The 23,560-nt window shown below is 53.8% G+C and overlaps 1 protein-coding gene across 1 annotated transcript in view; it reads right to left on the reverse strand.

The window, feature by feature from the left end:
- LOC136788617 (chromodomain-helicase-DNA-binding protein 8-like) overlaps positions 1 to 20,818 on the reverse strand; it is a 53,773-nt gene extending 32,955 nt beyond the window's left edge. Inside the window, exons 1-8 of the mRNA XM_066987174.1 lie at positions 20,351 to 20,818; positions 8,309 to 9,025; positions 4,469 to 4,858; positions 2,781 to 3,157; positions 902 to 1,016; positions 622 to 816; positions 408 to 476; positions 260 to 315 (exon numbers count right to left, since the gene is read on the reverse strand). Of these exons, the coding sequence (XP_066843275.1) occupies positions 260 to 315; positions 408 to 476; positions 622 to 816; positions 902 to 1,016; positions 2,781 to 3,157; positions 4,469 to 4,858; positions 8,309 to 9,025; positions 20,351 to 20,818 (2,387 nt within the window). The remainder of the gene's footprint in view (positions 1 to 259; positions 316 to 407; positions 477 to 621; positions 817 to 901; positions 1,017 to 2,780; positions 3,158 to 4,468; positions 4,859 to 8,308; positions 9,026 to 20,350) is intronic.
- Positions 20,819 to 23,560: the final 2,742 nt, after the last annotated feature.

Genomic DNA, 23,560 nt, shown 5'->3' on the forward strand with positions numbered 1-23,560 from the left:
TATTTTGGGCCAAAAAAACGCGATTTCAACCCCCGGCCTCTTATTAAAGGGGGTCGTCGCGTCCTAGAAGCACCCCAAGACGTCAACGGGTCGCCCCGTTGAACGTTGGGCTCATCTATGCGCCCCCCGGTTGGGTTTCTCCCCCCACCAATGCTGTAGAAGTCTACGAGAAGACTAAAACCCCATAAAAAGACCCCAAAAAAGGGTCTGAGAAGATGGCGAACCCCGCCCCAAGCCTCCCTCTTGGCCGACCACTTACTAATTCTTATATTTGACGAAAAACTCTTCGGATTCCGTAAACTGCCCCGACGGGAGCTGCGGGGAGCAAGGCGGGGGCGTCAACGTTGGCCAAACGCCGTCCCCCCCCGCCCTTTTTTGGGGTCCCCCCCACCCGGGGGGTCCCTCACCTCCTTCTTGACCACGCGCATGGAGAGGACCTTGTCCACGATGGCCGCGTCCTCCTCGCTGGGGTTCTCCTGGAGGAGGAGGAGGAGCAAACGGAGACGAAACGATGAAGCCCGCGGTGAAGGCGGAGCTAAAAACGGGACGCGAAGACCCCCCCCCCCACCCCCCAAAACCCGGGGGGGGGGGGGTTTAAAAAGAGAAGACCCCTCCCCGCACCACAAAAAACTGCATGGAGGGCAACGTCTCGCCCTCGGGCTCCGGTTCCGGGGCTGGGGGCTGCGGGGCCGGGGGCTGCTCGGGCCGCACGGGCCCCGTCACGTCCAGCTCCTCGTCCTCCTCGTCGTCGGTGATCTTGATGTCCAAGTCCTCGGTGTACTTCTTGCGCTTCACCTGCCGGTTGGAGCGCCGCTTCTGCGGGGAAGGAAGGAGGCGGTGAGGGGGGGCCGCGCCCCCGTGGAGACCCCCCCCCGGCCCCCAGTGGCCTTCATCTCCGTACCTGCACGCTGGTCTCCTCTTCCTCCCGCGGCGACTGCGCCGGCATCACCTCGGCGTCGGAGTTGTCGGAGGAGGCGTTGCGCTTCCGCTTCTTGCCCACCACCGGCGTGATGGTGCTGGGGGACACGGGGCGGGGGGTTAGGAGGACAGGGGACAGGCGGCTCGCCCGCGGGGTTGGCCCCACGGGCGGAGATTTGGGGCAAAAAGGCCAGGAATTGGGGCAACGGGGAGGAGGTCGGGGCAAAACGCGGGGAGGTTGACGATGAGAACCAAGGGTTGGGGGCAACGGCGGCGAGGGGTGGTGGGACGAGGGTTGGGGACAACGAGGCCCAAAGGTTGGGGTCAAAGAAGCCAAAATTTGGGGTCAACGAGGCCAAAATTTGGGGTCAACGAGGCCAAAATTTGGTTTAGGGGCCAAAAACGCCGATGGTGGGTGCAACAGAACCGACGTTGGAGTCAACGATGAAGGTCAATGTTGGCCATGAGGGTCAACGATGGACATGATGAAGACCAAAGTTGGCCATGAAGGTCAACAATGGACATGACAAAGGTCAACGTTGGCCAAAAAGGTCAATGACGGACATGATGAAGACCAAAGTTGGCCATGAAGGTCAACGATGGACATGATGATGGTCAATGTTGGCCATGAGGGTCAACGATGGACATGATGAAGGCCAACGGCGGCCATTAGAGTCAACGATGGACATAACAAAGGTCAACGTTGGCCAAAAAGGTCAATGATGGACATGATGAAGACCAAAATTGGCCATGAAGGTCAACGATGGACATGATGATGGTCAATGTTGGCCATGAGGGTCAACGATGGACATGATGAAGGCCAACGGTGGCCATCAGAGTCAACGATGGACATGACAAAGGTCAACGTTGGCCAAAAAGATCAAAAATGGACATGACGAAGGTCAACGATGGCCACCAGGGTCAACGATGGCCACCACGAAGACCAACGTTGGCCTCAAGGGTCAATAATGGACATGGCAAGGGTCAGTGTTGGCCACAAAGGTCAACGATGGCCACCACGAAGACCCACATTGGCCACAAAGGCTCAACGATGGCCACCACAAAGACCAACGATGGCCACAAAGGCTCAACAATGGTCTCAATGATGACCAACGTTGGCTACAAAGGTCAACGATGGCCACCACGAAGACCAACGATGGCCACAAGGCTCAATGATGGCGTCAACGATGGCCAACGATGGCCACCATGAAGACCAACGATGGCCACAAGGCTCAACAATGGCCACTACAAAGACCAATGTTGGCCACAAAGGCTCATCGATGGCCTCAACGATGGTCAACTTTGGCCACAAAGGTCAACAATGGCCACCATGAAGACCCACGTTGGCCACAAAGGCTCAATGATGGCCACCACGAAGACCCACGTTGGCCACAAAGGCTCAACGATGGCCTCAACGATGACCAACGTTGGCTACAAAGGTCAACAATGGCCACCATGAAGACCAACGATGGCCACAAAGGCTCAACGATGGCCACCACGAAGACCCATGCTGGCCACAAAGGCTCAACGATGGCCACCACGAAGACCCATGCTGGCCACAAAGGTCAACAATGGCCACCACGAAGACCCACATTGGCCACAAAGGCTCAACGATGGCCACCACGAAGACCCATGTTGGCCACAAAGGCTCAACGATGACCACCATGAAGACCAATGATGGCCACAAAAGCTGAACGATGGCCACCATGAAGACCCACGTTGGCCACAAAGGCTCAATGATGGCCACCACAAATACCAACGATGGCCACAAAGGCTCAACGATGGCCACCACGAAGACCAACGATGGTCACAAAGGACAACGGTGGCCACCGTTTGGCTACAAAGGCCCACCCCGTCCTCACCTGGGTTTGCTGCGCCCCTTGCTCTTGCCGGAGCCCCCCTGCCCCTTGCCCTTGCGGGGTCGCTCCTCCTTGGGACCGCCGCGCTCGCCGGCCCCTTTCCGCCGCCGCTTGCGCTCGCCCTCCTCCTCGGGCCGGACGCTGGGCAGCTCGTCCTCGTTGAGGACCCGGGGGATGTTCTGCTCGCCCCGGGCGCGGGCGCGGGCGATGGCCTCGGCCACGATGCGGTTGGCTTTCTCCTGCTTCTTCTGGTGCTCCAGCTTGCGGCTCTCCTCCGAGGCGCCCCGCGAGCCGGGGGGGCCGGCCAGGGCGGCCACCTCAGTGCTGCTGAGGACTTTGACCACCGACAAGCCCGCCGAGCCGCCCTGCGACGAGCCCGCCTGCGGGGGGGGGGGGGGGAGACAATCCCAAAATGGAGGGGCCTCTCCGGTGTGATAGGTTCTCCGTGGAGGACAACCCAAATGCGCTCTTCTCCACCCCAAAACCAACCCAATGGCATTTATCCCACACAAAACCAATGCAAATATGCTCATTTCTACCCAAAAACAACCCAAATGTACTCTTCTCTACCCAAAACCAACTTAACTGTGCTCATCTCCACTCAAAAACAACCCATCAGCATTTATCCTACTCAAAATCAACCCAAATGCGCTCATTTCTACCCAAAACTAACCCAAATGCGCTCATTTCTACCCAAAACCAGCCCAAATGTGCTCATCTCTACCCAAAAACAACCCAAATGTGCTCATTTCTACCCAAAACCAACCCAAATGTGCTCATCTCTACCCAAAAACAACCCAAATGTGCTCTTCTCCACCCCAAAATCAACCCAACGGCATTTATCCTACCCAAAACCAACCCAAATGTGCTCTTCTTCACCCAAAACCAACTTAATTCCGCTCATCTCCATCCCCAGAACCAGCCCAAATGCGCTCATTTCTACCCAAAACCAACCCAAATGCGCTCATTTCTACCCAAAACCAACCCAAATGCGCTCATCTCTACCCAAAACCAACCCAAATGCGCTCATCTCTACCCAAAACCAACCCAAATGCGCTCATCTCTACCCAAAACCAACCCAAATGCGCTCATTTCTACCCAAAACCAACCCAAATGCGCTCATCTCTACCCAAAACCAACCCAAATGCGCTCATCTCTACCCAAAACCAACCCAAATGTGCTCATCTCCACCCCAAAACCACCCAACGATGTTCATCGCACCCCAAAACAACCCCAAACCCCTCCCCCCACCCCAAAACCCCTTATTTCACCCCCCCCAAACCACCCAACGATGCCCATCCCACCCAACACCGCTCTTCTTCCCCAAAACCAATCCAAACCCCCTCCTCTAACCCCAAAGTCCCCCCAAAACCCTTCCTCCCACCCCAAAACCCCCAAAACCCCTTATTTCACCCCAAAACAACCCAACGAAGCCTGTCCCACCCCAAAACCACCCAACGATGCTCCCCTCCCCCAAGCCCCCTCCTCCCACCCCAAAACTTTTTCTCACCCAAAACCAACCCCAAACTCCCTCCTCCTGCCCCAAAACCCCCCCAAACCCCCTCCTCCCGCCCCAAAACCCCCCAAAACCCCCTCTCCCCGCCCCCAACCCCCCCCAACCCCCTCCCCTCCCCCCCCGCCCCCCCAAACCCCCTCGTTTCCCCCCAAAACCCCCCCCGCCCCGAACCCACCTGCGGCTGCAGCACCACCTTGAGCGGCACCGTCAGGCGCTGCCCCGCGCCCCCCACCACCTGCGGCACCACCGCCACCGGGGCCGCCCCGCCGCCGGCGTTGGGGGGCTGCTGGAGGAGCTGGATTTTGGGGGGGGTCGCGGCACCCCCCCCGCCTTGCCCGGGGGTCCCGGGGGGCTGCTGGACCTGCAGCTGGATGGTGACCACCTTGGCCGGTTGCCCCGGTGCCCCCTTGGACTGGCCCAGGGCGGCCAGCTGGTTGCCCTGCAGGACGATCTTGCCGGGGAGGCTACCGAGGACCAGGTGGCGTTGGCCCTGGGGGGGCGCCGCCGAGCCGCCCCCAGCCGCGGGGGGTTGTTGGAGGACCAGGGTGATGCGTTTCGATTCGCCCTGCAAGATATTTCGGGGCGCGGGGGGGTTTAGGGGGGGAGAAATACGCCAGAGAGCCCGAAAAAAACAAAGCCAAAGACCCAAAAACTTCCAAACCCCGGAGACCGCCAAAAAAACGAGCCCCGAGAACCCAAAAACACCCAAATGTGGAGACCCCGAAACAGCCAAACCCCAAAAACCCCAAAAAAACAACCCCAGAGACCCCAAAACCCAAACCCAAAGAACCCCAAAAAAACGAGCCCGGAGAACCCAAAAAAAACAAGCCCGGAGAACCCAAAAACACCCAAATGCGGAGACCCCAAAACATCCAAACCCCAAAGACCCCAAAAAAAACAACCCCGGAGACCCCAAAACCCAACCCGGAAGACCCCAAAAGAAATAATCCTGGAGACCCCAAAACCCAACCCCAAAGAACCCAAAACCCAACCCCGGAGACCCCCAAAAAAACGAGCCCGGAGAACCCAAAAACACCCAAATGCGGACACCCCAAAACATCCAAACCCCAAAGACCCCAAAAAAAACAACCCCGGAGACCCCAAAACCCAACCCCGGAGACCCCAAAACCCAACCCTGAAGACCCCCAAAAAACGAGCCCGGAGAACCCAAAAACACCCAAATGCAGAGACCCCAAAACAGCCAAACCCCAGAGACCCCCAAAAAAACAACCGCGGAGACCCCAAAACCCAACCCGGAAGACCCCAAAAGAAATAATCCTGGAGACCCCAAAAAAAACAAGCCCAGAGACCCCAAAACCCAACCCCGGAGACCCCAAAACCCAAACCCAAAGAACCCAAAAAAAACGAGCCCGGAGAACCCAAAAACACCCATATGCGGAGACCCCAAAACATCCAAACCCCAAAGACCCCCAAAAAAACAACCCTGGAGACCCCAAAACCCAACCCGGAAGACCCCAAAACCCAACCCTGGAGACCCCCAAAAAAACGAGCCTGGAGAACACAAAAACACCCAAATGTGGAGACCCCAAAACAGCCAAACCCCAAAGACCCCCAAAAAAACAACCCCGGAGACCCCAAAACCCAACCCTGGAGACCCCAAAACCCAAACCCAAAGAACCCCCCAAAAAAAAACCCCGGAGACCCCAAAACCCAACCCCAAAGACCCCAAAACCCAACCCCGGAGACCCCAAAACATCCAAACCCCAAAGACCCCCAAAAAAAACAACCCCGGAGACCCCAAAACCCAAACCCGGAGACCCCAAAACCCAACCCCAAAGACCCCAAAACCCAACCCCGGAGACCCCAAAACCCAACCCCAAAGACCCCAAAACGCCCAGCCCCAGGGACCCCGAAACCCAACCCCAAAGACCCCCAAAAAAACGAGCCCGGAGACCCCCAAAAACACCCATATGCGGACACCCCAAAACATCCAAACCCCAAAAACCCCAAAAAAAAAAACCCCGGAGACCCCAAAACCCAACCCTGAAGACCCCAAAACCAGCCCCAGAGAACCCAAAAAAAACAAGCCCAGAGAACCCAAAAACACCCAAAATGGAGACCCCAAAACAGCCAAACCCCCAAAGACCCCAAAAAAAACAACCCCGGAGACCCCAAAACCCAACCCTGAAGACCCCCCAAAAAACGAGCCTGGAGACCCCAAAACCCAACCCCGGAGACCCCAAAACCCAACCCTGGAGACCCCGAAGACCCCAACCCAAAAACCCCGACCCCAATGACCCCAACACCCCCAAAGACCCCAACCCGAAGACCCCGACCCAACGACCCCGAACCCAGTGACCCCAAAAACCCCAACCCCGAAACCCCAAAGACCCCAAGCCGAAGACCCCGAAGACCCCAACCCAAAGACCCCCAAAACCCCAATGACCCTAAACCGAAGACCCCAACCCGAAGACCCAAATCTGAAGACCCCCAACCCCAAGACCCCAAAGACCCCAAAACCCCAAGGCCCCAAATCCCCCAATGACCCCGAAGACCCCAACCCAAAGACCCCCAAAACCCCAATGACCCTAAACCGAAGACCCCAACCCGAAGACCCAAATCTGAAGACCCCCAACCCCAAGACCCCAAAGACCCCAAAACCCCAAGGCCCCAAATCCCCCAAAGACCCCAAAACCCCAACCCAAAGACCCCCAAAACCCCAATGACCCTAAACCGAAGACCCCAACCCGAAGACCCAAATCTGAAGACCCCCAACCCCAAGACCCCAAAGACCCCAAAACCCCAAGGCCCCAAATCCCCCAATGACCCCGAAGACCCCAACCCAAAGACCCCCAAAACCCCAATGACCCTAAACCGAAGACCCCAACCCGAAGACCCAAATCTGAAGACCCCCAACCCCAAGACCCCAAAGACCCCAAAACCCCAAGGCCCCAAATCCCCCAATGACCCCGAAGACCCCAACCCAAAGACCCCCAAAACCCCAATGACCCTAAACCGAAGACCCCAACCCGAAGACCCAAATCTGAAGACCCCCAACCCCAAGACCCCAAAGACCCCAAAACCCCAAGGCCCCAAATCCCCCAATGACCCCGAAGACCCCAACCCAAAGACCCCCAAAACCCCAATGACCCTAAACCGAAGACCCCAACCCGAAGACCCAAATCTGAAGACCCCCAACCCCAAGACCCCAAAGACCCCAAAACCCCAAGGCCCCAAATCCCCCAAAGACCCCGAAGACCCCAACCCAAAGACCCCCAAAACCCCAATGACCCTAAACCGAAGACCCCAACCCGAAGACCCAAATCTGAAGACCCCCAACCCCAAGACCCCAAAGACCCCAAAACCCCAAGGCCCCAAATCCCCCAATGACCCCGAAGACCCCAACCCAAAGACCCCCAAAACCCCAATGACCCTAAACCGAAGACCCCAACCCGAAGACCCAAATCTGAAGACCCCCAACCCCAAGACCCCAAAGACCCCAATCCCCAGACCCCAAATCCCCCAATGACCCCGAAGACCCCAACCCAAAGACCCCCAAAACCCCAATGACCCTAAACCGAAGACCCCAACCCGAAGACCCAAATCTGAAGACCCCCAACCCCAAGACCCCAAGGCCCCAAATCCCCCAATGACCCCGAAGACCCCAACCCAAAGACCCCCAAAACCCCAATGACCCTAAACCGAAGACCCCAACCCGAAGACCCAAATCTGAAGACCCCCAACCCCAAGACCCCAAAGACCCCAAAACCCCAAGGCCCCAAATCCCCCAATGACCCCGAAGACCCCAACCCAAAGACCCCCAAAACCCCAATGACCCTAAACCGAAGACCCCAACCCGAAGACCCAAATCTGAAGACCCCCAACCCCAAGACCCCAAAGACCCCAAAACCCCAAGGCCCCAAATCCCCCAATGACCCCAAAACCCCAACCCAAAGACCCCGAAGCCCCCACCCAAATGCCCCAAATCCCCCAACCCCATAACCCCCCAAACCCCCCCAAAACCCCAAAAAAAACCCCGTAACCCCCCCCTCACCTGCCCCGGCGCCGAGGTGAGCGTGACGGCCGGTTTTAGGGGCGCCCCCCCGCCCGCCCCGGCTTTTAGGGGCTGCAGCACCAACTGCTTGACGGGGGGGCGGCCCCCCCCGCCCCCCCCGGACCCTATAACCGCCCCCCCCGACCCTATAACCCCCCCCGGCCCCGTTACCGCCCCTATAGGGCCGCCGGCCCCCCCGGGCCTTACGGGGGGGGCGGGGAGGACTTTGGCCAAGGTGATTTTGCCCCCGTTGACCCCCCCGGGGCTTATAGGGGAATTTTGGGGGGGGGGGGGGGCGCTTTTAGGATGACGATTTTTGGGGCGGGGGCGGCCGACACCCCCATAAAGGGGTTGCCCTGGCTCAGCACCTCGGGGTTTTGGGGTTGCGGGGGGGGGGGTTGTGGGGTGGGGGCTTCGTTTTGGGGGGGCTGCGGGGGCGGCGGGGGGGGCGCGGGGTCGTTTTGGGGGGCCGGGGGGGGGCCCAACCCCAAAGCCTCCTCTATAGGGTCGCGGGCGTCGTCGCCCAGGGGGTCGAGCCCGAAAAGATTGGGGTCGTCGAAGAGGTCCATGATGGGGTCGGCCATCTTCGGGGTGTCCCCCCCCCCCCCCCCACCCCCTTTTTTCTATAGGGTCTCGGATCCTCCCCCCCCCCCCCCCCCAAGCACGAGGAGATTTCGGGGGGGGCGACGGACGGACGGCGGCTTTTGGGGTCCGGGCCTGTAGGGGAAAAAGAAACGGGGTGAGGAGGGCGGCCCTATAAATTTTTGGGGTCCCCCCCCCCGTTTAAATATAGAGGGGGCGGGGTGAGGCCCCCCTAAAATATATAGGGGACCCCCCCCCCGATCCTATAGGGCCCGTAGGGGAAAAAGAAAGGGGGTGAGGAGGGCGGCCCTATAAATTTTTGGGGTCCCCCCCCCAGATTTAACTATAAGGGGGGGTGGGGTGAGGCCCCCCCTAAAATACATAGGGCACCCCCCCCCCGATCCTATAGGGCCGCCCCCCGGCATCGCGGGGGCGCCCCGAGGGGTGAGGGACACCGAATCCTATAAGGGACGCCCCAAACCCTATAATAAAGGACGCCCCAAATCCTAAAAAACCCCCCTGAAATCTATAGGGACCCCCCCCCAAATCTATAGGGACCCCCCAAAACCTATAGGGACCTCAAATCCTATAAGGAACACCCGAAATCCTATAAGGCACACCCCAAATCCTATAAGGGACACCCCAAAATCTATAGGGACCCCCCCCAAAATCTATAGGAACCCCCCAATCCCATAAGGACCCCCCCAAAACCTATAGGGACCCCAAATCCTATAAGGAACACTCCAAATCCTATAAAGGACACCCCAAATCCTATAACCCCCCCCCCCAAATCTATAGGGACCCCCCCCAAAATCTATAGGAACCCCCCCAAAATCTATAGTAAGCCCCCAAAATCTATAGGGACCCCAAATCCTATAAGGGACGCCCCAAACCCTATAAAGGACCCCCCCCCAAATCCTATAACCCCCCCTGAAATCTATAGGGGACTCCCCAATCCTATAAGGACCCCCCCCAAAACCTATAGGGACCCCAAATCCTATAAGGGACACCCCAAACCCTATAAAGGATGCCCCAAATCCTATAAAGGCCCCCCCAAAATCTATAGGGACCCCACCAAAAATCTATAGGAACCCCCCCAAAATCTATAGGGACCCCCCAATCCTATAAGGATCCCCCCAAAACCTATAGGGACCCCAAATCCTATAAGGGACACCCAAAATCCTATAAAAGACGCCCCAAATCCTATAACCCCCCCCCGAAATCTATAGGGACCCCCCCCAAAATCTATAGGAACCCCCCAAAAATCTATAGGGACCCCCCCAAAACCTATAGGGACCCCAAATCCTATAAGGGACACCCAAAATCCTATAAGGGACACCCAAAATCCTATAAGGGACACCCAAATCTATAGGAACCCCCCCAAAATCTATAGGAACCCCCCAAAAATCTATAGGGCCCCCCCAAAACCTATAGGGACCCCAAACCCTATAAAGGACGCCCCAAATCCTAAAAAAAAACCCTGAAATCTATAGGGACCCCCCCCAAATCTATACGGACCCCCCAAAACCTATAAAGACCTCAAATCCTATAAGGGACACCCGAAATCCTATAAGGCACACCCCAAATCCTATAAGGGACACCCCAAAATCTATAGGGACCCCCCCAAAAATCTATAGGAACCCCCCCAAAATCTATAGGGACCCCCCAATCCTATAACGATCCCCCCAAAACCTATAGGGACCCCAAATCCTATAAGGGATGCCCCAAATCCTATAAAGGACGCCCCAAATCCTATACCCCCCCCCAAATCTATAGGGACCCCCCCAAAATCTATAGTAAGCCCCCAAAATCTATAGGGACCCCAAATCCTATAAGGGACGCCCCAAACCCTATAAAGGACCCCCCCCCAAATCCTATAACCCCCCCTGAAATCTATAGGGGACTCCCCAATCCTATAAGGACCCCCCCCAAAACCTATAGGGACCCCAAATCCTATAAGGGACACCCCAAACCCTATAAAGGATGCCCCAAATCCTATAAAGGCCCCACCAAAATCTATAGGGACCCCACCAAAAATCTATAGGAACCCCCCCCAAAATCTATAGGGACCCCCCAATCCTATAAGGATCCCCCCAAAACCTATAGGGACCCCAAATCCTATAAGGGACGCCCCAAATCCTATAAAGGACGCCCCAAATCCTATAACCCCCCCCAAAATCTATAGGGACCCCCCCAAAACCTATAGGGACCCCAAATCCTATAAGTGACACCCCAAACCCTATAAAGGATGCCCCAAATCCTATAAAGGCCCCCCCAAAATCTATAGGGACCCCCCCAAAAATCTATAGGGACCCCCCAATCCTATAAGGATCCCCCCCCAAAACCTATAGGGACACCAAATCCAAAAAGAGACACCCCAAATCCTATAAGGGACACCCAAAATCCTATAAAGGACACCCCCAAATCTATAGGGACCCCCCCAAAATCTATAGGAACCCACCAAAAAATCTATAGGAACCCCCCCCAAATCTATAGGAACCCCCCAATCCTATAAGGACCCCCCCCCAAACGTATAGGGACCCCAAATCCTATAAGGGACACCCCAAATCCTATAAAGGACGCCCCAAATCCTATAACCCCCCCCCCAAATCTATAGGGACCCCCCAAAACCTATAGGGATCCCAAATCCTATAAGGGACACCCCAAACCCTATAAAGGACGCCCCAAATCCTATAAAGGACGCCCCAAATCCTATAACCCCCCCCCAAAATCTATAGGGACCCCCCCAAAAATCTATAGGACCCCCCCAAAATCTATAGGGACCCCCCAATCCTATAAGGGACACCCAAAATCCTATAAGGGACGCCCCAAATCCTATAAACCCCCCCAAATCTATAGGAACCCCCCCCCCAATCTATAGGAACCCCCCCAAAATCTATAGGGACCCCCCGATCCTATAAGCCCCCCCCCCCCAAATCTATAGGGACCCCAAATCCTATAAGGGACACCCAAAATCCTATAAGGGACGCCCCAAATCCTATAAAGGCCCCCCCAAAATCTATAGGGACCCCCCCAAATCTATAGGAACCCCTCCAAAATCTATAGGGACCCCCCAATCCTATAAGGACCCCCCCCCAAACCTATACGGACCCCAAATCCTATAAGGGACACCCCAATTCCTATAAGGGACACCCCAAATCCTATAAGGGACACCCCAAGTCCTATAAGGGATGCCCCAAATCCTATAAACCCCACCCCAAATCTATAGGACCCCCCCCAAATCTATAGGAACCCCCCAAAAATCTATAGTGACCCCCCCCAAAATCTATAGGGACCCCAAATCCTATAAGGGATGCCCCCAACCCTATAAAGGACCCCCCCCCCAAATCCTATAACCCCCCCCCGAAATCTATAGGGACCCCCCAATCCTATAAGGATCCCCCCCCCAAAACCTATAGGGATCCCAAATCCTATAAGGGACACCCCAAATCCTATAAAGGACGCTCCAAATTCTATAAAGACCCCAAAAAAAAACGTACAAAGACCACCCCAAGATCTATAAGGAACCGCCCAAAATCTATAGGGACCCCCCCCAAAAACCTATAGGGACCCCCCCCAAATTCTATAGGGACACCAAATCCTACCAGAGACCCCAAATCCTATAGGCTAACCCCCCCAAACCTGTAAGGACCCCCCAAAATACCTATGTGGACCCCAAATCCTATAGGGGAACCCCTCCAAATCCTATAGGGGACCCCAAACCCTATAGGGGAATCTCCCAAAAAACCTATAGGGACCCCCAAAAACCCATATGGACCCCAAATCCTATAGGGTAAGCCCTAAAATCTTATAGGGAAACCCCAAACCCTATAAGGGAACATGCCCCAAACCTACAGGGACCCCAAATCCTATAGGGTAACCCCCCAAATCCTATAGGGGAATCCCCAAGAAACTATTAAGAGCCCCCCAAAAAACTATAGGAACCCCCCCCCAAACCCTATAGGATAATTGGCCCAAAACCTATAGGGACCCCCCCAGACCTATAGGGACCCCCAAATCCTATAGGGTAACCCCCAAATCCTATTGGGGAAACATCCCAATCCCATAGGGGACCTGAAATCCTATAGGGGACCCCCCCAAATCCTATAGGGTAACCCCCAAATCCTATAGGGACCCCCCTCAAAATCTATATGAGACCCCAAATCCTATAGGGGAACCCCCAAACCTAGGAGCACCCCCCCAAAAACCTATAGGGACTCGCCAAAAAAAAAATATAGGGACCCCAAATCCTATAGGGAACCCCCCCAATCCTATAGGGAAACCCCAAATCCTATAGGGGAACCCCCCAGAATCCTATAAAGACCCCCCCCCCAAACCTATAGGGACCAAAAATGCTGTGCGTGACCCCCCGAATCCTATAGGGAACCCTCCCAAAACCTATAGGGGACCCCAAATCCTATAGGGGAACTGCCCCAAAACCTATAGGGACCTCCCAAAATACCTATAGGGACCGCAAATCCTATAGGGTAACCCCCCCCCAATCCTATAGGGGACCCCCTCAAAACCTATAAAGACCCCCCCCAAAAAAAAACTATAGGGACCCTCCCCAAACCTATAGGGACCCCAAATTCTATGGGGTAACCCCCAAATCCTATAGGGACCCCCCTCAAAATCTATAGGGGCCCCAAATCCTATAGGGGAACTCCCACAAAACCTATAGATGATCCTAAATCCTATATGGGAGCCCCCAAACCCTATAGGGACCCCAAATCCTATAGGGTAACACCCAAAACCTATAGGGTAGCCCCCCCAATCTATAGGGGACCCGAAATCCTATATGGGACCCCCCCCCCAAAAAAACTATAGGGACCCCAAATCCTATAGAGTAACCCTTAAAATCTCATAGGAGAATACCAAATTCTATAGGGGACCCCCCAATCTATAGGGGACCCCAAACCCTATAGGGAAGCCCCCCCAAATCCTATAGGTGGCCCTAAATCCTATAGGGGACCCCAAATCCTATAGGGTCGCCCCACCAATCCTATAGGGAACCCCAAACCCTATAGGGTACCCCCCCCAATCCTATAGGGGACCCTAAATCCTATACAGGACCCCCCAAATCCTATAGGGGACCCCAAACCCTCTAAGGTAACGCCCAAATCCTATAGGGTAGCCCCCCCAAATCCTATGGGGGAACCCTCCAGAATCATATAGGGGACCCCAAATCCTATACGAGACCCCCGCAATCCTATAGGGGACCCCAAATCCTACAGAATAACACCCAAATCCTATAGGGGAGCCCCCCCAAACCCTATAGGGGACCCCAAATCCTATAGGGGAGCCCCCCCAATCCTATAGGTGACCCTAAATCCTATAGGGGACCCCCCAAATCCTATAGGGGACCCCAAATCCTATAGGGTCGCCCCCCCAGTCCTATAGGGAACCCCAAACCCTATAGGGTACCCCCCCCCCCCCAATCCTATAGGGGACCCTAAATCCTATACAGGACCCCCCCAAATCCTATAGGGCACCCCAAACCCTCTAGGGTAATGCCCAAATCCTATAGGGTAGCCCCCCCAAATCCTATAGGGGAACCCTCCAGAATCATGTAGGGGACCCCAAATCCTATACGAGACCCCCCAAACCCTATAGGTGACCCCAAACCCTATAGGGAAGCCCCCCCCAAATCCTATAGGTGACCCCAAACCCTATAAGGAAGCCCCCCCAAACCCTATAGAGGACCCCAAATCCTATAGGGTCGCCCCCCCAAATCCTATAGGGGACCCCCCAAACCTATAGGGTAATGCCCAAATCCTATAGGGGCCCCCCAAAAACCCATAGGGACCCCAAACCCTATAGGAAAGCCCCCCCAAATCCTATAGGTGATCCTAAATCCTATAGGGGACCCCCCAAATCCTATAGGGGAGCCCCCCCAATCCTATAGGTGAGCCCAAATCCTATAGGGTTGCCCCCCCAAATCCTATAGGCTAACGCCCAAATCCTATAGGGGAGCCCCCCAGTCCTATAGGTGAGCCCAAATCCTATAGGCCCCCCCCCCCCCCAAAATCCTATAGGGGCCCCCGCAAAAGCTATAGGGTCGCCCCCCCAATCTATAGGGGACCCCAAACCCTACAGGGGAACCCCCCCAGAATCCTATAGGGGACCCTAAATCCTATAGGGGACCCGCCAAACCCTATAGGGGAACCCCCAGACCCTATAGGATTTGCCCCCTCCCCCCCCAAAACCCGAGCCCTGGGGGGACTGGGCCATACTGGGAGCACTGGGAGGGGCGGGGGGGGGTGCGGGACTGGGAGGCCGGTAAGGGGGGACTGGGGGAACTGGGAGCCCCAGTAAGAGGGGACTGGGGGAACTGGGAGCCCCAGTAAGGGGGAAATGGGGTAACTGGGAGCCCCAGTAAGAGGGAACTGGGAGCCCCAGTAAGAGGGAAATGGGGCAACTGGGAGCCCCAGGAAGGGAGAACTGGGGGAACTGGGAGCCCCAGTAACAGGGTAACTGGAAATCCCAGTAATAGGGTAACTGGGAGTCCCAGTAAGAGGCAAATGGGGTTACGGGCAGCCCCAGTAACGTGGTAACTGGGAATCCCAGTAACAGGGTAACTGGGAGCCCCAGTAAGAGTAGACTGGGGGAACTGGGAGGCCCAGTAACAGTAACTGGGAACCCCAGTAACAAGGCAACTGGGAGCCCCAGTAACATGGGACTGGGGGAACTGGGAGACCCAATAACAGGGCAACTGGGAGACCCAGTAAGAGGGAACTGGGGGTAACTGGGAGACCCACTAAGAGGGGACTGGGAGAACTGGCAATCCCAGTAACATGGGAATGGGGTAACTGGGAATCCCAGTAAGAGGCAAATGGGATTACTGGGAATCTCAGCAAAAGGGCAACTGGGAGACCCAGTAACAGGGCAACTGGGGTAACTGGGAGCCCCAGTAAGAGGGGACTGGGCTAACTGGGGATCCCAGTGAGAGGAGAATGGGGAAACTGGGAGCCCAGTAACATGGGAACTGGGAATTCCAGTAACAAGGCAACTGGGAGCCCCAGTAAGAGGGGACTGGGTGAACTGGAAGACCAAGTAACATGGGACTGGGGGAACTGGGAATCCCAGTAATATGGGACTGGGGGAACTGGGAGCCCCAGTAATATGGGACTGGGGTCCTTAGGCCTCCCAGTAAGAGGGGACTGGGGGAACTGGGAGTCCCAGTAACACAGTAACTGGGAATCCCAGTAATTGGGCAACTGGGAGTCCCAGTAAGAGCGGAATGGGGGAACTGGGAGCCCCACTAAGAGGGAACTGGGGGAACTGGGAGCCCCAGTATGAGGCAAATGGGGTTACTGGGAGCCCCAGTACCATGATAACTGGGAATCCCAGTAAGAGGGTAACTGGCAGGCCCAGTAAGAGGTGATTGGGGGAACTGGGAACCCCAGTAAGAGGGAACTGGGGGAACTGGAAGCCCCAGTAACATGGGAATGGGGTCCCTGGGCCTCCCAGTAAGAGGCAAATGGGGTTACTGGGAGCTCCAGTTACACAGTAACTGGGAATCCCATTAACAAGGCAACTGGGAGCCCCAGTAAGAGGGAAAAGGGGTTACTGGGAGTCCCAGTAATAGGGAACTGGAGGAACTGGGAGCCCCAGTAATATGGGTAACAGGGTCCCAGGGTCTCCCAGTAAGGGGAAAATGGGGTAACTGGGAGGCCCAGTACCATGGTAAGTGGGAATCCCAGTAACAGGGTAACTGAAAGTCCCAGTAAGAGGGAGCTGGGGGAACTGGGAGCACCAGTAAGAGGGGAATGGGATAACTGGGAATCTCAGTAAAATGGCAACTGGGAGACCCAGTAATAGGGGAACTGGGGGAACTGGGAATCCCAGTAAGAGGCAAATGGGAGAACTGGGACCCCAATAACATGCAAATGGGGTCCTTAGGCCTCCCAGTAAGAGGCAAATGGGATTACTGGGAGCCCCAGTAACAGGGTAACTGGGAGTCCTAGTAAGAGGGAACTGGGAGATCCAGCAGGAGAGGAATGGGGGAACTGGGAGCCCCACTATGAGGGCAATGGGGGAACTGGGAGCCCCAGTAAGAGCCAAATGGGCTTACTGGGAGCCCCAGTACCATGGTAACTGGGAGACCCAGTAACAGGGCAACTGGGAGCCTCAGTAAGAGGAAACTGGGGTAACTGGGAATCCCAATAAGAGACAAATGGGGGAACTGGGAGTCCCAGTAAGAGGGGACTGGGAATCGCAGTTAGAGGAGAATGGGGGAACTGGGAGCCCCAGTAAGAGGCAAATGGGGTTACTGGGAGACCCAGTAACATGGTAACTGGGAGCCCCAGTAATATGGGAACTGGGGGAACTGGGAGCCCCAGTAAGAGGCAAATGGGCTTACTGGGAGCCCCAGTACCACGGTAACTGGGAGATCCAGTAACGGGGCAACTGGGAGCCTCCGTAAGAGGAAACTGGGGTAACTGGGAATCCCAGTAAGAAGCAAATGGGGGAACTGGGAGCCCCAGTAACATGCAAAGGGGATCCTTAGGCCTCCCAGTAAGAGGAAACTGGGCTAACTGGGAGCCCAAGTAAGAGGCAAATGGGATTACTGGGAGACCCAGTAATATGGGAACTGGGGGAACTGGGAGTCCCAATAAGAGGGGACTGGGCTAACTGGGAATCCCAGTTAGAGGAGAATGGGGGAACTGGGAACCCCAGTAACAGCCAAATGGGCTTACTGGGAGGTCCGGTACTATGGTAACTAGGAGACCCAGTAACAGGGCAACTGGGAGCCTCGGTAAGAGGAAACTGGGGTAACTGGGAATCCCAGTAAGAGGAAACTGGGCTAACTGGGAGCCCCAGTAACAGACAAACGGGGTAACTGGGAGCCCCAGTAACAGGGCAACTGGGAGCCTCAGTAAGAGCAAACTGGGGGAACTGGGAATCCCAGTAAGAAGCAAATGGGGGAACTGGGAGCCCCAGTAACATGCAAAGGGGATCCTTAGGCCTCCCGGTAAGAGGAAACTGGGCTAACTGGGAACCCCAGTAAGAGGCAAATGGGGTTACTGGAAGGCCCAGTACCACGGTAACTGAGAGACCCAGTAATATGGGAACTGGGGGAACTGGGAGTCCCCGTAAGAGGGGACTGGGAGCCCCAGTTAGAGGAGAATGGGGGAACTGGGAGCCCCAGTAAGAGGCAAATGGGATTACTGGGAGCCCCAATAACACGGTAACTGGGAGACCCAGTAATATGGGAACTGGGCTAACTGGGAGCCCCAGTAAGAGGCAAATGGGGTTACTGGGAGGCCCAGTACCACAGTAACTGGGAGACCCAGTAATATGGGAACTGGGGGAACTGGGAGTCCCCGTAAGAGGGGACTGGGAGCCCCAGTTAGAGGAGAATGGGGGAACTGGGAGCCCCAGTAAGAGGCAAATGGGATTACTGGGAGCCCCAATAACACGGTAACTGGGAGACCCAGTAATATGGGAACTGGGCTAACTGGGAGCCCCAGTAAGAGGCAAATGGGGTTACTGGGAGGCCCAGTACCACGGTAACTGGGAGCCCCAGTAACAGGGCAACTGGGAGCCTCGGTAAGAGGAAACTGGGGTAACTGGGAACCCCAGTAAGAGGCAAATGGGGTTATTGGGAGGCCCAGTAACACGGTAACTGGGAGACCCAATAATATGGGAATTGGGGGAACTGGGAGCCCCAGTAAGAGGCAAATGGGGTTACTGGGAGGCCCAGTACCACAGTAACTGAGAGACCCAGTAATATGGGAACTGGGGGAACTGGGAGCCCTACTAAGAGGCAAATGGGCTTACTGGGAGGCCCAGTAACGTGGTAACTGGGAGCCCCAGTAACAGGGCAACTGGGAGCCTCGGTAAGAGGAAACTGGGGTAACTGGGAACCCCAGTAAGAGGCAAATGGGGTTATTGGGAGGCCCAGTAACACGGTAACTGGGAGACCCAATAATATGGGAATTGGGGGAACTGGGAGCCCCAGTAAGAGGCAAATGGGGTTACTGGGAGGCCCAGTACCACAGTAACTGAGAGACCCAGTAATATGGGAACTGGGGGAACTGGGAGCCCCAGTAAGAGGCAAATGGGGTTACTGGGAGGCCCAGTACCACTGTAACTGGGAGACCCAGTAACAGGGCAACTGGGAGCCTCAGTAAGAGGAAACTGGGGTAACTGGGAATCCCAGTAAGAGGAAACTGGGCTAACTGGGAGCCCCAGTAAGAGACAAATGGGTAACTGGGAGCCCCAGTAACAGGGCAACTGGGAGCCTCCATAAGAGGAAACTGGGGTAACTGGGAATCCCAATAAGAGGCAAATGGGGGAACTGGGAGTCCCCGTAAGAGGGGACTGGGAGCCCCAGTTAGAGGAGAATGGGGGAACTGGGAGCCCCAGTAAGAGGCAAATGGGATTACTGGGAGCCCCAATAACACGGTAACTGGGAGACCCAGTAATATGGGAACTGGGCTAACTGGGAGCCCCAGTAAGAGGCAAATGGGGTTACTGGGAGGCCCAGTAACATGGTAACTGGGAGACCCAGTAATATGGGAACTGGGGGACTGGGAGTCCCAGTAAGAGGGGACTGGGCTAACTGGGAGCCCCAGTAAGAGGCAAATGGGATTACTGGGAGGCCCAGTACCACGGTAACTGGGAGATCCAGTAACAGGGCAACTGGGAGCCTCAGTAAGAGGAAACTGGGGTAACTGGGAATCCCAGTAACAGGAAACTGGGCTAACTGGGAGCCCCAGTAAGAGACAAATGGGTAACTGGGAGCCCCAGTAACAGGGCAACTGGGAGCCTCAGTAAGAGGAAACTGGGGTAACTGGGAATCCCAATAAGAGGCAAATGGGGGAACTGGGAGCCCCAGTAACATGCAAAGGGGATCCTTAGGCCTCCCAGTAAGAGGAAACTGGGCTAACTGGGAACCCCAGAAAGAGGCAAATGGGGTTATTGGGAGGCCCAGTAACACGGTAACTGGGAAACCCAGTAATATGGGAACTGGGCTAACTGGGAGCCCCAGTAAGAAGCAAATTGCGTTACTGGGAGGCCCAGAAACACGGTAACTGGGAGCCCCAGTAACAGGGCAACTGGGAGGCTCAATAAGAGGAAACTGGGCTAACTGGGAACCCCAGTAAGAGGAAACTGGGCTAACTGGGAGCCCCAGTAAGAGGGAAATGGGGGCCCTGAGGCCTCCCAGTAAGGGCTAACTGGGATCCCAGTACGGCCCATCCCCCCCCCAACCCCCCCCAACCCCTTCCCCGCCCCCCCTCCCCCTTACCCCTGACAGGACCCTGGGTCAAAAACGCCCAAAAAAGGTTAAAACGGATTAAAAAAAAGATTACCTTCCCCCACCCCCACCCCGAGGGGACCGCGGGGGGGGGCAGCGCGTGAGGGGGCGCTAAAAGGGGGCGTGGCCTTACCTGAGGCGGGAAAAGGGGGGGGGGGGGGGGGGGGGAGGGAGGGGGGGGAGGGGTCCGGCCTCACCCGGCGCGCGCGGCGGCGCCCCCGCCCCTCCGGCCGCGGCGCGAGACGACGACGGCGGCGGCGCCCGCGCGGCGCAACGCAACGCGGCGGCCGCTGGCCACGCCCCCCCGCGCAGCCCCTAAGCCCCGCCCCCCTCCCCCGCGCAGCCAATGGGAGGCGGGGAAAGGGCAGGGGAAGGGGGCGGGGCTTGCCAGCAGGTTCGGCTGCGCCCCCGCGCCCCCTCCCTTCGCTCCCCCCCTCCCCTCGAGGAAACGGGGGGTCCTCGGGAGCCCGGGCTGCCCGCGGCGCTGCCTGATCGTTTCGCCTCTCCGTTTTCAACCCCGCGGCGGTTTTTTGCCGCTTTTTACATTTTTTTACCCCCCCCCCCTCGCCTCTAAAATTCTCCCGGCGCCTTTCCCCGCGGTGAAAAACGGGGGGGAAAGCGCGGCGCGCCCTCAGGCGTAGCGCCGGGCAGCCCCGCGCCGCCATCTTGCCGCGGTTAACCCCCGCCCCGCCATGGCGGCCCCGGGGGCGGCTCGCTGAGGTGGGGGGGGGGGCGAAAAGAGGCAAATCGGCACGAAACGCCCCAAAGCGGCGTCGTGACGTCACGCCCCCCCCCCCCCCACCTCCCCTCAGGCTTTGAGCCTGACGGGAAAGGCGGCGCAGCCCCCCCCCAAAAAAAAACGCCCCAAAACGAAGCCCGGAGACGCCCCAAAACGCTAAAAATCGGCTTTCAGCCCCCCAAAATTCATCGTAATTAATTTTCAGGCCTCAAAATCGCTTTGAACAGCCCCAAAATCGCTTGTGACGCCCCCGAAATTGATTTGAGCGCCCCCCCCCAAATGATTTTTACCGCACAGAAATTGATTTTTACCACAGAAAAATTGATTTTTACCTCATAAATCCATTTTTACTTAAGAAAAATTAATTTTCTCTCACAACACCTCATTTTTACCTCACACAAATTTATTTTTACTTCACATAAATCAGTTTTTATCTCACAAATATTCGTTTTTACCTCACAAGATATTCATCTTTACCTCACAGATATTCATCTTTACCTCATATTCTCTTCTACCACACAAAAACGCAAAAAATCGTTTTTACCACATAAAATTTTATTTTTCCACACAAAACTCAATTCGACCCTCAAAAATATCCAATTTACCCTCCCCAAAATTAATGTTAAGCTCCCCAAATTGGAGCCCCCCCAGATTATAAATCCACACAGATTCCTTTTAACCCCCAAAATATCACTTTTAACCCCCAAAATATCACTTTTAACCCCCCAAAATTGATTTGAATGCCCCCCCAAATTATTATTACCACACAAAAATTGATTTTTACCTCACATAAACTCATTTTTCCTTCATAAAAAATAATTTTATCTCACAAAACCTCGTTTTTACCCCACAAATATCCATCTTTACCCCACAAATATTCGTTTTTACCTCAGAAATCCTCATTTTTAGCACACAAAAAACATTTTTACAGCACAATAAATCATTTTTGTCACACAAAATTCAATTTAATCCTCAAAAATATCAATCTTACCCTCCCCAAAATTAACATTAAGCCCCCCAAATTGGTTCGAAGCCCCCCCAAATTAATTATAAATCCCTTAGATTCAGATTAAACCCCAAAATATCATTTTTAACTCCCCAAAATTGACTTGATTGCCCCCAAAATGATTTTAATACACAAAAATTGATCTTTACCACACAAAACTTGATTTTTTTTGCCACAAAAATCTTCTTTATCTCACAAAAATTCATTTTTACCTCACACAAAGTCATTTTTGCCACAGAAAATTTGAGTTTTACCGCAGAAAAAGCCTTTTACTACAGTAAAAATCATATTTACCATACAAAGTTAGATTTTTACCTCGCAAAAATTCATTATTACTACAGAAAAATCCATTTTTACTCCATAAAATTTGATTTTTTGCCCCACAAAATTCATTTTAACCCTCAAAAATATCAACTTTAGCCTCCCAAAATTCCTCTTAAGCCCCCAAATCGCTTTGAAATCCCCTAAAATTAATTATAAATCCCCGTAGATTCAGTTTAAATGCAAAAATTCACTTTTACCTCCCAAAATACGTTTTTGCCTCTCCAAAAAAGGCTTTAATCCCTCAAAATCGCTTTTAACCCCCTCAAATTGATTAAAGACCCCCAAATATTAATTATGAACTCTCCAAATTAACTTTAATCACCTTAAATTTATTATAGCCCTCCCAACGTTAATTTTAACCCCCAAAATTGACTTTAGCCCCCAAAATATCAACTTTAACCTCTCAAAATCGATTTGAACCCCGCCAAATTAATTATAAATTCATTTTATTTTCCCAATTTGACCTTTAAAGCCCCCCAAAATCACATTTAAACCCTCAAAAACTGATTTTAATCTCCAAAAAATTGATTTTAACCCCTAAAATTTGTTTTTAACCTCCCCCAAACTGATTTTAACGTCCCAAAATATCACTTTTATCCCTCAAAATTAATTTTCATCCCCGAAAATTGATTTTATCCCCCCTAAAATACCAATATTTCCCCCCAAATAATTTATAATCCTACGAGTTCGGTTTTAACCCCCAAAATACGAATTTTCACCCCGTAAAATTAATTTAAATCCCCCAAATGCAGTTTTTAGCCCCCAAATTACCTGTTTTTTTTTACAAATAATCAAATTCTCATGAAAAAATTGAATAAAATCTAATTTAAACAAAAATTTTTCACGGAATTGATGAAACGAGGCAGACACAAGTAAATATTTCGCATTTTTAAACATTTTTAAATGTGCATTTTTACTATAGAGATTGTTAAGTGCGATTTTTCCACTTTCCACTAAAAATTCCAGTTTTTAGCTCAAAATTTCTCAAAATTATTGTTTTTCAGGTTCTTTATTTCAAAAGATGACCAGAAGCGCTTTGTCATCGCACCTGTAGCACCTGTTAAGAAATAAAATTATAGTTTGAAAATATATTTTAAAATGCCTTGAAACCCCATTTTCAGAGATTTGGTTTTTAAAAATGAAATTAAATTTTAAATTTTAAGAATTTCTGACTTGTAATGAGATTAAAATGCATTTTGGGTGAGTAAAAATGCTTTCAAAACCCATTTTAGGCCTTTTTTAAAACAAACTTAAGACCATTTATGATAGCTAAAAATGCTTTAAAATTAATTTATAATCAATTTTAAGTTATGCAAATGATTTAAAATTTGTTTTTAA

This window comes from Anser cygnoides, chromosome W (genome assembly GCF_040182565.1).
Source record: "Anser cygnoides isolate HZ-2024a breed goose chromosome W, Taihu_goose_T2T_genome, whole genome shotgun sequence".
Taxonomy (NCBI): Eukaryota; Metazoa; Chordata; class Aves; order Anseriformes; family Anatidae; genus Anser; species Anser cygnoides.